Here is a 14,064-nt window from a genome sequence, read left to right on the forward strand (position 1 = left end):
AAGTTTTCAAATACAGTGATCAGTTCAGGAGGATCATCAACCCCTCTTTATCATTCCAGTAGCCATTTTTTTTATTACTTTATTACACCAAAAACTTTTTCAAGGATAAAACAAAATTCCTGATAGCTATGCTGTGTATGTCTTTAATCCCAGCACTTGGCAGGCAGAGGCAGGTGGAGTGCTCGATTTAAGGCCACCCTGATCTATATAGTGAGTTCCAGAACACCCAGGGCTACAGAGAGAAACCCTATCTCAAAAATAAACAAACAAACCTGATAGCTTTATTGTATTTAAAAACATATCACTTCTAAAGTAGTGTTTAAAAGGTTAGCCATGGGCTGGAGAGATAGTTCAGCAGTTAAGAGTTCTTGTTACTCTTGCAGAGAACCCAGGTTCAGTGCCCAGCACCCACATAGTGGCTCACAAGTGTCTGTAACTCCAGTTCCTGGGGGTCTGATACCCTCTTCTGAACTCCACAGGCACAAAGCACACATGGTGCACATACATACATGCAGACCAAACATTCACACAAATTAAACACATAGGCCAAACAATCATACACATAAAACATTTTTTTAAAAGATTTTTTAAAAAGTTTAGCTGTATGAGAAATTTAACCATTGCTGTCTTCTTGTTGGCTTTATTTTTTAGTACTTGGGATGCTAAACAAGGACCTGTGAAAGATGCTTATAGCCTGGCCAACAACCCGCAGTACAAACTGGAGGTGCAGTGTCCGCAAGGGGGTGCTGCAGTTTGGGTTTTGCTGAGTAGACACATAACAGACAAGGTATGATACCCTTCTAATGACACACCCACCATACAGAAATTAACTGTTAGATCCGTAATTTTATCACTAGCCAGTTCCATTAATATAGGGGCTCTGAAAATAATGTTCTCTCAAGTGAATGATTACTTCCAGGTAAATTTCCTTAGTTTATAATTAGACACTTAAGTCTTATTCAGACTTCTCTAAAGGAGGAGCTTGCGCTTCAGTGAGAATATGAGGGTTGATACATACTTTACAACTTAGGACTAGTAGGATTATAATGTGCTAGAAGGGATTTGGAAAGTTTGGGTCATTAGTTTTGACTGTAGAAAGGCTAATTATATCATCCACACAGTACTCATTTATTCAGAAAAGCATGGCTGTGTAGCACTGAGTAGCTGAAGTGCTCTTGGAAATTAGTTCTCTAAACACGTAGAACAAAGAATATCTTGAGTCCATTTTCCTAACCACTGTGGATTCTCTGTGACTTTAGGATGACTTTGCAAATAACCGTGAATTTATCACAATGGTTGTGTACAAGACTGATGGCAAGAAAGTTTATTACCCAGGTAAGTCTGCCGAGCAGATGTTGAAGCAATCTTATTTAAATAATTGAGCTGAAAAGGAAAGGCTTTTATGTAAATGGCATGTAGAAACCAATAATTATACTGGTATACCTGCAAAACAGTGTGTTTAGGTTGAGGTGTGTGTGTGTGTGTGTGTGTACACTTGTTTTTAATTTTGAAACTCTTGGAATTTGTGTTTATATTTTTGTACATTATCATTAGAACTTAATTTCTAAAATGTACAAAGGTCTGTGAACCACCAAAAAGGGAATGTAGCGAAAGTGGCAATGGTCTGAATTTTTTCTAAGCACTTTTTTATTAATTACAGCCCCAAATAAGGCAATTTTATTTGAGAAATGATAGTTCAAACTTAGGTAGTTTTAGAGTACAACCAAGAGGACAGATTTGGATTTTAGTAGGATTGTATAAGGACTTGCTAAGTTGATATAGGGAGACCCTGGAATCAAGGATCTCCCCCCCCCCCCAGGTTTTAGGTATAAGTAAACTAAGATGTAGTAATTACTAAGATGGATAACATTACTTATATATTGCAAGATTTTGTTACAGAGAAAACTCAGAAGTTAGTTTTTGGCTTGTTAAAATTGAGGTAATAAGACTTCCATGTAAGGATGCCAAATGGACTATTGATTTTTGTGTAGGGATATGAGGTGGGGTGAGGGCTTGAGGTGCAGACTTATGAGGCAGAGGCATCTAGAAAGCATTTGAAGCCTGGCCTGTAAATGTTGAAGAGAGCTGTAGATAGAGTTGAATGCCCAGGACCTGACCTTTAGGTTCTCATACATCTTGAGACTGGACAAAGGAGCTGATACTGTTATGGAAAACTTTATTAGGATGTTTGATGAAATAATTGACGATACAGTGAGGCTTGATATAACTTCTGCAAAGGAGGTATTCCAAGAGGAAAAGAAGACACCTTTATCTCCTGCTGAGAGGTCAGAGAAAATTGGTTGGGCTTAGCATCTGGTTGACCTTGATGAGAACAGGCTCAGTCAGGAAAGTAAGGCTACAGTAATCAGAATTGGTTGATGTCTTACTTTGTAATCATAGAGGAAGTCATGCGTTCTTCATTGTTGTACTGGTCAGGGCAGGCACTGAACCTTCCCAGTCAATGTCTCTCAGTTCTGCAGCTGGCATGACACACAAGGTCCAGTGGTCAATACCAAGTCAAACTAGCTATTTTCAAATGTTCATCATTATATAACTAAAAAAACTCAAGTATTTTCCTAGCATGAATATTTTTTTTATAATTTTATAATTTCAAATACATTTATTACTCTTTTTACTCCTAAAACTAAAGGAGTTTTTTGTGTTTTATTAATTAAAGACTATTCCTTGTGTGTAGTGATTTTTCAGGCTACTTCTAGGGTTACAGTTTCATTTTCATCACACTAAAACAGGCATTTTCACTCTCCATTAATGAAAGAATAAACAGACACAGATTAAAAACTTAACTTCTGGGCTGGTGAGATGGCTAAGTAGATAAAGGTGTTTGCTGCCAAGTTGACAGCCTGACTTCTGTCCCTGTGACCGCATGGTAGAAGGGAGAATGGCTCCCTCAAGTCACCCTCCAACCTGCATACAAGTGTGCACACACACAAATCCCTATTAACAACACACTGCTTAGTGAAAGGAATATAAGACAGTGACTAAGAGGGACTTTAAAAAGCTAGGTTTCTTTAGTTCTAAACTGGGGTGGGGGAGGGTATGTTAATAGCTGTCTTTATATACTTTTCTGTGTTTTTTTTTTTTAAAAGTTACCTCAAAAGAAGCTAATCTGACTTTGAAAACCTTTTCTGTAAACTTGCTGTCTGTGCAGCTGACCCACCTCCATACATTGATGGGATTCGCATTAACAGTCCTCATTACCTAACCAAGATAAAGCTGACCACGCCTGGGACTCACACCTTTACCTTAGTGGTTTCTCAGTATGAAAAACAGAACACGATTCATTATACAGTCCGGGTAAGAAATCCATCAACCATGAACCATGTAGTGACAAAGCACAGTAATACAGAGTTCATGATGTGTTTTGTTTTATATGTGGGCTATTTAAAGATTTTCCAGTGAAATAGGGTCTTGCTATTTATCTTAGGCTGGCTTTAAGCTCACCAAGGCGGCCTTGAATTAATATACTCTGACCTCTGCTTTCAGAGATTGCTAGGAAAACATTTTGTTTCTGAAAATCATTTTCTATTTTTGTATATTTGTCAATTAAATAATTATGCTTCCTATAAAAATATGAGTTGTATTTTACTTTGAGTAAAATTTTGAATGAACACATTTTCATAGTAACGGTTTATTCCTGAGATAATGTGGTAAATTAATAAGTGCAATTAAATGACAACTTTCAATAGGGCATGGTAGTGGTGGGACATACCTGTAATGCCAGAGGCAAGAGGATCTCAAATTCAAAGCCAGCTTGAGACCCTGTCTTAAATCTCCCCAAAGCAAAAACAATTTTAAACTGTTTTTACTCATATTGCTCTCATATTGCTGGGAAGTTCTGTAATTTTCTCGTACATAGATTTGTCCGTCGTATATAAAAAATTCATTTTGAATGCATTTTTTTTTTTTTTTTTATGATAAAAGCCATTGGGAGCTGTTCAGGGTTCCTACATTCTTCAGGCACGGAAGCCAAATTGTTCTGAGCCATACGCAGTGATAGAGGACAAGATCCCAGTTCCTGGGGACTTAGGTCTGATTTGATCCCAACTAGTATTTTAGCTGTAGCATAAATCCAGTGTATTGCTTTATCACTGTGGTAAGTTCCTTTGATGTTTCTCAGAATAATCTTTTTTTTTTTTTAATCTAGGTATATTCAGCATGTAGCTTTACTTTTTCAAAGATCCCTTCACCATACACCTTATCAAAACGGGTAAGAAAGTCTGTGCATTGTAATCTTACTGATTTTAGCCTTTTAGAAATTAATTTAATTTCATGCTCTCATTATTAAGTAAACACTTCCTGGGATTTTATAGAAATACAAAGAAAATAAGTGTTGGCTTATTTTGGTCAGGAAAAAAAAGAATACAAGATTCATCAGTAAGCAACATAGAAATAGAAAATATGTAATTCTAGAAGCTTGCTAAGATGAACTCAAAGAGAACTTGAAAATAGCTTGCAGTGTGTATAAAATAAATGTAAGATTCTAGGGATAACTCATGGTAGGGAGAACAATTTAATAATTGAATGGGAGATGGAGTAAAGCAACCTTCCTGAGTGAAGACTTTGACTGTCAGTGACAAAGAGTGAAGAAACAGATTAAAACCAGGGTGGAATCAGGATGTGAAATTTTGTTAATACAGACACTTTATTTTATAGATTAATGGAAAGTGGAGTGGTCAGAGTGCTGGAGGATGTGGAAATTTTCAGGAGACTCACAAAAATAACCCCATCTACCAATTCCATATAGATAAGACTGGACCATTGCTGATTGAACTGAGAGGACCAAGGTTTGTGATGAGTAGCCTTTTGTGTGTGTGTGCTGGAGCTAGAACTTAGTAGGCTAGGCAGCCACTCTACCACTGAGCTATATCCTCAGCTGTATGTATCCTTATTAGCTTAAAATAATTAGTTTTAAGTTAATGAGGATATATTAAAATTGACCTTAAGGGAACAAAGTTTGGAAACAGATCTGTGCAAACATAGGCAAAGGGCTTAGGATAATGATGGTATTAGGTCAGCCTTCTGTAAGTGATAGGAATTCAGTATCCATGTATAATAGTAATTTGTTCTAGATTACAGATTAATATAATGCAGATGTATATCTGGTATGAAATGCAGTTCTATATTTTTTTTTCTATGAGTCTTAGAATGCCATATGGGCCATATACTAACCATTCTATGAATTTAGATTTTATTCAAGGGCTTTCTTCTAGTCTGTAGAATTTTCTGTCAATTACAATGACAGTATTTGAGTTAGAAATTTATGTTAAATGATGTTTTATCTTTTATATTAAAAATAGTCTAGTCTGGAGTGATAGCACAATGCCTTTAGGCAGACAGTTCTCAGAGTTTGAGATGTCAGGGCTACATAGTGAGACCTGTCTCAGAAAGCAAAACAAAAAGTATGTTTTAAGGTAAGCTTAATGCATTATTAGTCTTTATTGATTCAATTTCAAAACTAGATAGGATTTATGATTAAAAATATTATACATTGTTTTGAGTACTGTTTTCTTTTGGTAAAAACTGAAGCATATATGTGTGTGCATTCCTTAATATCTTGCCTACGCTTGACATGTGTATTTGAAACTGTTTGCTAATATAGCAATGCTGTTTGATTTTAACACCAGGCAATACAGTGTTGGATTTGAGGTTGTAGCAGTTTCCATAATGGGAGATCCTGGTCCTCATGGCTTTCAGAGGAAGTCTAGTGGTGACTATAGGTAACATTGGCATTTGTTTGTGTTCAATGTACACTTTATGTGACATGATGGTCTATAAACCTTATTCTCATTTTCCCTGAATATAGGTGCGGATTTTGCTACTTAGAATTGGAAAACATACCTGCTGGGGTCTTCAATATCATTCCCAGTACTTTTTTGCCTAAACAAGAAGGACCTTTTTTCTTGGACTTCAACAGTACTGTCCCCATCAGGACAACACAACTCCAATGATAGCGAGCTCTCAGCTATCACTGGATTCCATACTTACCAGTCATCAACTCTTCAGGCAAGGCAAATCATGAGTGAGCCATCAGAATGGAATTAAATGAAAAAACAGGCTACCATGGGATCTGGTGCTTGGTAAAGTTGTACATAGTCAGGATTACCTTAGTCACCTAAAAGTACTGTTTACATGGTTTTGTGTGTACAGAGTTGGCATGTGCTTAGGGGCTAACTTTGTATAATTACAGATTAGATTCAGCCATCACTGTGAGATGCTTTTGCTAACGGGGCAGGAGAACTGAAAACAGATGAGGACGAGGGCCACAGATCCACTGAGTCCAAGAGCAGGCTGTCTTAGGATGTTGAGGTATTTATATGATGTTCCTCGTTTTTTACGGAGCACGGAAGTTTAATCTGTTTGTGTTGTACTCCGCCATACATCCTGGGCGACTAATTACCAAATGCATCGTGTCATTGTAACTATTCGAATTTCTCATTGTGTCTTTAAATGTTTAGTGTTGTCTAGGTGTTACGAAAGAATAAAGCTTTAAAAAGTACTTAGCTTAGCATGAAATGCTCAGGCTTAAGAATGAAGGTTGTCAGTGTTAGAAACATCGTCCATTGTAGAGAGAACTGAGATGTATTTACTGTGCTGTTTTTAGTTCTTAGCAGGTTGGTGAATGTAGTAATCTGAGACTGGAAATGTTAAAGTTTAGTGTGTAGAGTTTTTTAAATTGCTCTGTAGTCAGTGCTTTCATAACAGGGGTTTGGAGAGTCCTTGAGAACATAGTCTATGGTGATGGAATTATACAGCATTCATGAAAAGTTAGTTGCCAGGAATTAGTGTTGCATAAATTCCCATTTGTTTACATAAAAATCATCAGTATGTCCGTGCATCAGATTTTAAAGTTCTGGAAAATAGGATGGGATCTGTCACTGTCTCTACTTTATAATTATCAAAACTATTTATCAGAAATATTTCTACTGCCTTTAATTGAAATAAAATATTTATACTTATGGAAACTGTATATGGTTCAACCTTCAGAACTTGATTTAGTCTAGTGTACTCCCTGTAAAAGAAGACAGGTGTTCATGAACATACATGCTTCAAGAATGTCTTTTAGTTAGAAGGTTCTTATCCATGAAATTTCACTTGGCTTTTTGTTTTAGCCATGTAAATTTCAAATATAATTCTGCCCTCATTCAGTTCTCAGTAGTGCTTGTGCACATATACACCAGTAGAGAAGACCTATATGTAAACAGTGTTGACTCCTGTAATTAAGATCCATAGACTGTACAAGTGTACAGGTAAGGCTAGATCAGTACACGCAGTTCAAGAGCTGCCATCTGAAATGCCATAAATACAGAAAAGTAGCCAGGAGTTACTTTTTACCATGAACTTACTCCTCATGCACATTCTTCTTAACCTTCCGGGTACAGACATTATTACAACAGGGGAAACAAGCCTGAACGATCTTGCCTCAGGCTCACAAGCCTTCAACCCAGGGCCCAGCTGCTTTCTGTGTGGGGACAGCAGGCTGGAACTGATTGTTGGATCTGTGTTGTAGGAAGGTGACCTCACTGAATCAGAAGCACAGAGTGGAGCAGATTTTAAAAATGGAAGAAAATGAGAAATTGCTTCAGAGGAGGGCAGCTCAGGTATCTAATTTCAATACACCCATAAATGGTTAAACTTAAAAAAGAAACTCCGCCTCCCCCCCCACAGTAAATGCAATTATTCAGAAAAGGTTATATTCTAGAATTAGTAGTACATTGTCAGCTTAAAAAAAAGAGAGAGAAAAAAAATAAATAGAAGAAAGAAAAGGGCAGCCAAAACTTGAACTGAAGACGTGGACAGGACGGAAGAGTGAGTTCCTAAGTCAAGAGAACAGTGAAATCCCAGCATTGCAGAGAAAGTGTGAAGGCTGTGATGGGGCTGCAGAGATGGCTCAGAGGGTAAGAGTACTGGCTGTTCTTTCAAAGGTCCTGAGTTCAATTCCCAGCAACCACATGGTAGCTCATAGGTCTGGTATACAAGTGTACATGCAGGCAGAACATTGTATGTATAATAAAAAATAAATCTTTTTTAAAAAGGCTACGATGACAAGAATGACACTACTTTAACTTGGAAATGTGAAAGGGAAAAATAGAGGAAGTGATGATGAAACATGATGCTTTCCCTTCCTGCTGTAGAAGACAAGCAGGTGGCAGGCTGATGGGAAAGGAAACTGAGGCAGGAAGTCAGATTAGGAGGTCTCAATGCCCAAGCAAGGGATAGAGCACTATACTTTCCAACATGAGAGGATCCCATCTTCTCTTCTCTGCGCGGCTCCCACTTAAAAGGCTAGGGTAAGGAACAGCATTCAGGGTGACAGATACTTAAGCCAAAAATCCCCTGTGCTGGATCCTGAACATTAGACTACAACATTTCCCCTCAGAAATGGTGATAGGAAGGGAAGTGAGAACTGCCTCAACTGCAGGAACAAAGCAGTTGAAGGCTTCCAAGGAGTATCAACAGGCACCTTATCCACAGCACACTTCAGTATGTAGCATATACATTAAACTCTGGTACTCTCACATTTCCATTTGAAAAAGCACTTTAGATCCACCTGGGAAGCTTTTAAAAGTGCCCAAGTGAATCACACATTAACTAAATGAGGCTGAGTCACATGAGACCATAGAGCAGAATGTTCCTTCTGCCCCTAAGAGTACACTGACCAATGAAGCTGGAAACCTCAGGATTATGTCACCTGGAGCTACCTGCTTTGTTCTCATTGCTCACCTTTGTAATGGCAAAAGTGAAAGAATTCTAAAGCTGGGTGTGGTGGCACACACCTTTATTCCCAGTACTCGGGAGGCAGAGGCAGGTGGATCTGTGTGAGTTCAAGGCCAGCCTGGTCTACAAAGTGAGTCCAGGAGAGCCAGAGCTACACAGAGAAACCCTGTCTCGAAAAACAAACAGACAAAACAAACAAATGGTGGAATTCTAATCCAGACCTTAGTATTGGAACTTAAATTACCAGGATTCGTCACCTTACATGAGAACAGATGGCCACAGCATCCATGGTCTCCCCTAACAAGGCAAGGAACGGCCCAGAGTAGAAGACACACAACAGTGTGGGCTTTTTCATCTGAAGTCACAAAGTTTTCTTAGTTTTTATTACACTCAAGGTATTAAAACAAGTACAAAATAACCTTGTAGTTAGGATACTGTATCCAACAATAAAAAAGGAGAAACCATTATTGTATGAAGGGCTAACATAAATGGATAAAATATACAATAGACAATTTGAAATGGGGGGAGGGTTGTTTTTTTTTTTTTTCATTCAGAAATAGCAAATTAATATAACAGGACAAATAAACTACAGTGCTCTTAAGTATGCATAACCATAAACACTAAGCAGTCTAAACACTACTGTTAGCATAATCCACTGCTTCTATTTACCAGCCATGCCCACTCCCTTTCCCAGCTTTAAGGACAGTTTCCTCTAAGGAGTACTAGGTGCAGCATAAACCTTAAGTAATCTGTTATTGTAGAAGTTACAGCCTACATAGAAATCAGCTCCTGTCATAGCAACCATTCTTCACATGCACTTCTCTTAGAATAACCCCCCTGGCTGGCAGGCTGAGGTTAGGCTTCGAAACCTCCCACAGCCACAAATCCCCTCTATGCTATGTCCCTGCTACCTCCGTCCCCATCCCCACATTGGCATTCACCTTTCCCACCCCAAAAAGTGCAGTTCATGGTAGCTTTCCTAGGAAATGGTTTTAATGGGGTTCCCAGAAGACATGCTTTTAAAAACCCCCTCTGAGCACCAGGGTGATGAAAATGAATTGTGTTCTTGGCATTGTTTCTAAGCTAGGTCAAAACAATGTGTTCAGAACACTTGCGTTTTTGTTGGTGAGAGTTTTTAAATTATTTTAGTGCCCTGTGATATAATGAAGAGACATCTCAGTTTCCCCAAGTAGTGGGGAAAGGGGGTTAGAGATGTCGGCTGGTGACCCCCTGGCTAGGTGTCCAGCTCTCCTCCTGGCTCGGGTTCTTTCACAGAAACTAGTTATTGCTTCCATGCTGCCGCTACAGGGGACATTCTGCAAAGGCTGTGACCCTGGTCACAATTAACCTGCAATGGCTCTGCTCTAAAGAACACACCAGCCCAAGAGCTCTTACCAGAGGGAAATTCTTCAGCCCTCAAGGTCACTGAAACTTGGTTAGTGCAGTTTAGAGTAAATGCTTACAATTTGGCTTATGTTAAATGATTATTGGCACGATGTTCTTGAGTTTCATGTGTAAATATGATTTGCACATGGGCCACAGCCTGGGTGAATCAGCCAATCTGCACCATTTTTATGTCAGCAATAATCCCATCTCTTCCTTTTGAGCATTGTAGGGAGAGTTGCTTCATACGGGTTTCCAAGGCCTGGCCCTCGAGTGACGTGCTGCTTTGGCTCCTGCCCCTGCCACTGCTGTTGCTGTTGCTGAGAACACGATTGTTGTTGGCTTTGTCGCTCGTTTTATTCTCCGCCCCTTCTGCTCTGTCTCCTGTAGAGATAACAAAGGTTGCAAGTGGGGGTTGACAATTTCAAGAGTTCCAAAGGCACCAGCATCAGCCACCAGAAGCTCTCTGCAGTTCCACTGCCACCCACCATGCATCTGAGGGCTCTCCAGCACTGGGTAATACACTGCATTTGTTCCTTGGTGTGTATCTTTAGCAATGAGATGTACCATTCTCATTTTGTTGCTAGGAAGCAAACCTCTCAGCAGGAGCTTGCCAAGAGGACTGTTCTCAGGCGAGACATGGGGCCTAAGTTCTGCTTGGCTAAAGCTGGCCAGGCAGAGTGCCAGGGACACCAGAAGAGCCCTTGAAAGCAATCTGAGTGACCTACCCCAAAGTATGTTCTTAGAGATGCGGTGATGCACCCTTGGGCCCCCTAAGGCCTAGCAAAGGGAGACCTGGCAAAGGGACTGCCACCTACCTCGTTCCACCTCACATTCAGGGGAGGAGGCCCCACTACATTCACTTCGAGGGCCCAGTATTGGGAACATCATCCCAAATTCTGACAGGGACACAGGGCTGGGCAGATCCAGGCTGCCGGGTCTTGCCACTGCAGGGAACTGGTCAGGCATTTCAGATGGACTTGTTGGTCCTGAACTAAAGCTGGACACAGACTGGGTTTCTGAGTCATCTTCAGACACTAAGTTGCTGCAGTTGTCATCTTCAAAGGCTTCTGAAGCCACTGTGATGGGAGAGAACATCAGTCACATGGGGTCTGCTAGACAGGAGCCAGTTCCTTAAACATGCACTCTGCTGGCAGGCAGTCTCACAGCATGGAGGGCCTGAGCCTGTCTGACCAGCCTCCGGAGCGTTTGAAAAGCAGCAGCTTGTCTAGCACATACAAAGGCCTGGGTTCCATCCTCAGCACGGAAGAAAAGACAAATTCAGACACTGGCCTCTTGTAATGTGTCTTATATAGAGGCAGTCTCACAATGAAGATGGGAGGTTTCCCTTCTGGCATAAGCAGCAAGGGCTGCTGGCAGGGCAGGCCTACATGGAATGTCACCAGTTATGCTCAAAGTCTGCCTAGAGCACTGCTTGCTACAAACAACAATGTTCCCGTACAGTGCTGTAGCTGAGCCTGAGTTTGTGGACAGAATAGCCAAGGCTCTGAGTCAAGCCATTCTTGTTTTCCAAGTTCCCTTTATGCCTGTGGCATCTTTAAGAATGGCCTAGCACTCCACAGAGGATTGTGCTATACCACTTGAGACAGGAAATGGGCCCAGACCTGAATTTAGATCCTAACTCCACTGTTGATTGTGGCCTTATCAAGTCACTTGACCACACAGCTTCATGGTGCTCTACGTACAGGACTAGTAAGGAGGTACATAAAGTAACTCATACATCGTCATTGATTACATTAGCTTCATTTCCCTTCAATCTGGAAATTCAGCATGTTGATGGCCTTCAAGAATTGCTGAGGATGGAGTACCTGCTGCTCTTCCAAAGGACCCAGGCTTGATTCCCAGCACCTACACCAACACTCACAACCGTAATTCCAGAAGACCCGACGTCCTTATTTGACACCAGACAATTGTGATATACATAGATACATGTAGAAAAAATACTCATACACAAAAAATTTTTAAATAGTGATAAGGGGGGTAATGTTGGGGAAGGAGCCTGAGAGAGCCACAATGGATTATTCCACAGGAAAGAAAAAGCTGCGAGGTGTCATTTAGTGTCACGAGGTAGTTTTCTTGATTAACAGAAACTAGGTCATCATCTATCCTTTCTGCACAGGATATCCCTGGACAGAAGCGGCCCATGTGGCCAGACCCTAGGGAGAGCTGCCAGCTGTCACTCCATACCACCCTACACAGCAAAGTAGACAGTATCCCCATTACACAGCTGAAGCATTGAACATGTCAAGACCCCTCTAGCCCATACCAGTGGTGAAGCAGGACCTGAACCATCTGGGTCTCAAGTCCCTATTAAATCTCTGCTCAGAGCTTCCTAAAGCCTTTTATGTTCTAATGTGTACTGAGACTCTTGAGAAGGGTGGAGGTGGAACATTTCCCAAGCTTACTTGACCACAGAATACTAACACTCAGTAGCAATCCAATGACCACAGTGTCCCCAAAACATGAAAAACCATCAAAACAGCCTGCAGGCTGCCCAACTGTTTAAATCATCAGTCATGAGGCAAAGGATAGGGACCATGGGACAAGAAGGCCTTGAAAACAGGTCACATGCCATGTGAGCCCCACTGCCAGACTCACCAGAAACAGCATCAGGCTCGGGTTTGCTCCCAGGCAGGTTCTCCACTGAAGTGATGCTGCCCTCTGCCCCCACGCCACAGCCCCGAGGCCCCATGGCATTGGAGCGCCGCCGCTCATGTATCTCGTCCGAGATCCTCTCCAGGCTCTTCAGGGCTGCCTTATACTCGCCTTTGGCCAGGGCCAGCTTGGCCTGAAGATCATCCACCGTCTTCTTCAGTTGCTGAATTGGAAGATGGAGGCCTTGGTAAGCCAAAAGTGGCTCTGGATATCCCCACCAAGAGAGGGCTATACATGATTACATCACAAAGAACTTTCTAAGACACCCAAGACGATGGACCAAAGGAGGGTCCAGTTACTTTCATTAATGACGACCCATTCACTGTAAAGAGAATCACTACCACCTCAACACCAGTCCATGTGATATACGCAGAAGTGGCTACTAATAAAATGCAGCCCTCAGGAAAAGAACAGTGGACAGTCCTGTAGCCTCCTCACTTGGCCCCTGACAGAAGCTCTTGGCCCCGTATCTCACCTATAGGGTTGCTTATAATGCAGACTGGTGACCCAACCCTCAAAGGTCTGACAGTACAGTGGGAAGCCTGGGAACTCTACTACCAAGATGTTCCTAGGGCTGCTTGTCTTGGGTGATCACACTGAAACCTAATAAAAAAAGTGCAATACAAAGAGCACGTGAGTAAGTGGCAAATAGCTCCAGACAACATAGAAAACCCAAGAGGCCAAGTGTAGGAAGACGTTTCTCTATTCGCTTCGCATAGCACATGGGCCATTTGAAGGCCTGCTACTGCATTAAAATTGAGTTTTAAGTGTGGGGAGGTATGGAGAACCAAACAGTGACAAATCCAAGGTCACATACCTCAAGCTGCACGTAGTACTTTGCCTTGAGTTCAAAATAAGGCCTGCAGAAGACAGGAAAAAACAAAACAAAACTAAGATTATGATCTCATGGTGCACTCCTCTCACTACATCCACTGTAGCTAGTCAGGACATTCAGGATTTAGGAATACCAACAGAACCACTGCTGGCTCACCCAAGTCCTCTGACAGGAGGCTGGTCTCAGGATGTTGGAAACCTTGCATCCTGGTACAGTTTTCTCTGTAGGGTGGCTACTCCAGGCTGCAGACCAAGTGTAAGAAGGGGCTGAGGTGACAGGCTACTTAAAATACTCCCTCTGCTGAGACCAACTATGGAAGAAGCAACACTGCTCCCTGTCAGCTGGGTATAGCAGGATCACTGCACTTTGAACCTCGCACCAGTTCTCATGTACAGTGACCAAGGCTAGTTACAGACAAGGAAAAGGCAAGTCCC

The 14,064-nt window shown here is 41.3% G+C and overlaps 2 protein-coding genes across 5 annotated transcripts in view; one reads left to right on the forward strand and one right to left on the reverse strand.

The window, feature by feature from the left end:
• The window catches only part of Capn7 (calpain 7), a 38,142-nt gene extending 31,030 nt beyond the window's left edge, over positions 1–7,112 (forward strand). The window contains exons 14-20 of one of the 4 annotated variants that reach the window (XM_051141551.1): positions 652–787; positions 1,260–1,335; positions 3,170–3,315; positions 4,166–4,228; positions 4,675–4,805; positions 5,646–5,738; positions 5,825–7,112. In XM_051141551.1, the coding sequence (XP_050997508.1) occupies positions 652–787; positions 1,260–1,335; positions 3,170–3,315; positions 4,166–4,228; positions 4,675–4,805; positions 5,646–5,738; positions 5,825–5,969 (790 nt within the window). In that variant the 3' untranslated portion in view covers positions 5,970–7,112. The remainder of the gene's footprint in view (positions 1–651; positions 788–1,259; positions 1,336–3,169; positions 3,316–4,165; positions 4,229–4,674; positions 4,806–5,645; positions 5,739–5,824) is intronic. The other 3 variants (XM_051141535.1, XM_051141543.1, XM_051141560.1) reach the window with 3 other exon arrangements.
• Positions 7,113–9,524: 2,412 nt separating this feature from the next.
• The window catches only part of Sh3bp5 (SH3 domain binding protein 5), a 75,678-nt gene continuing 71,138 nt past the window's right edge, over positions 9,525–14,064 (reverse strand). The window contains exons 6-9 of the mRNA XM_051141572.1: positions 13,613–13,655; positions 12,739–12,958; positions 10,938–11,198; positions 9,525–10,503 (exon numbers count right to left, since the gene is read on the reverse strand). Of these exons, the coding sequence (XP_050997529.1) occupies positions 10,289–10,503; positions 10,938–11,198; positions 12,739–12,958; positions 13,613–13,655 (739 nt within the window). The 3' untranslated portion in view covers positions 9,525–10,288. The remainder of the gene's footprint in view (positions 10,504–10,937; positions 11,199–12,738; positions 12,959–13,612; positions 13,656–14,064) is intronic.

This window comes from Acomys russatus, chromosome 3, assembly GCF_903995435.1.
Source record: "Acomys russatus chromosome 3, mAcoRus1.1, whole genome shotgun sequence".
NCBI lineage: Eukaryota > Metazoa > Chordata > Mammalia > Rodentia > Muridae > Acomys > Acomys russatus.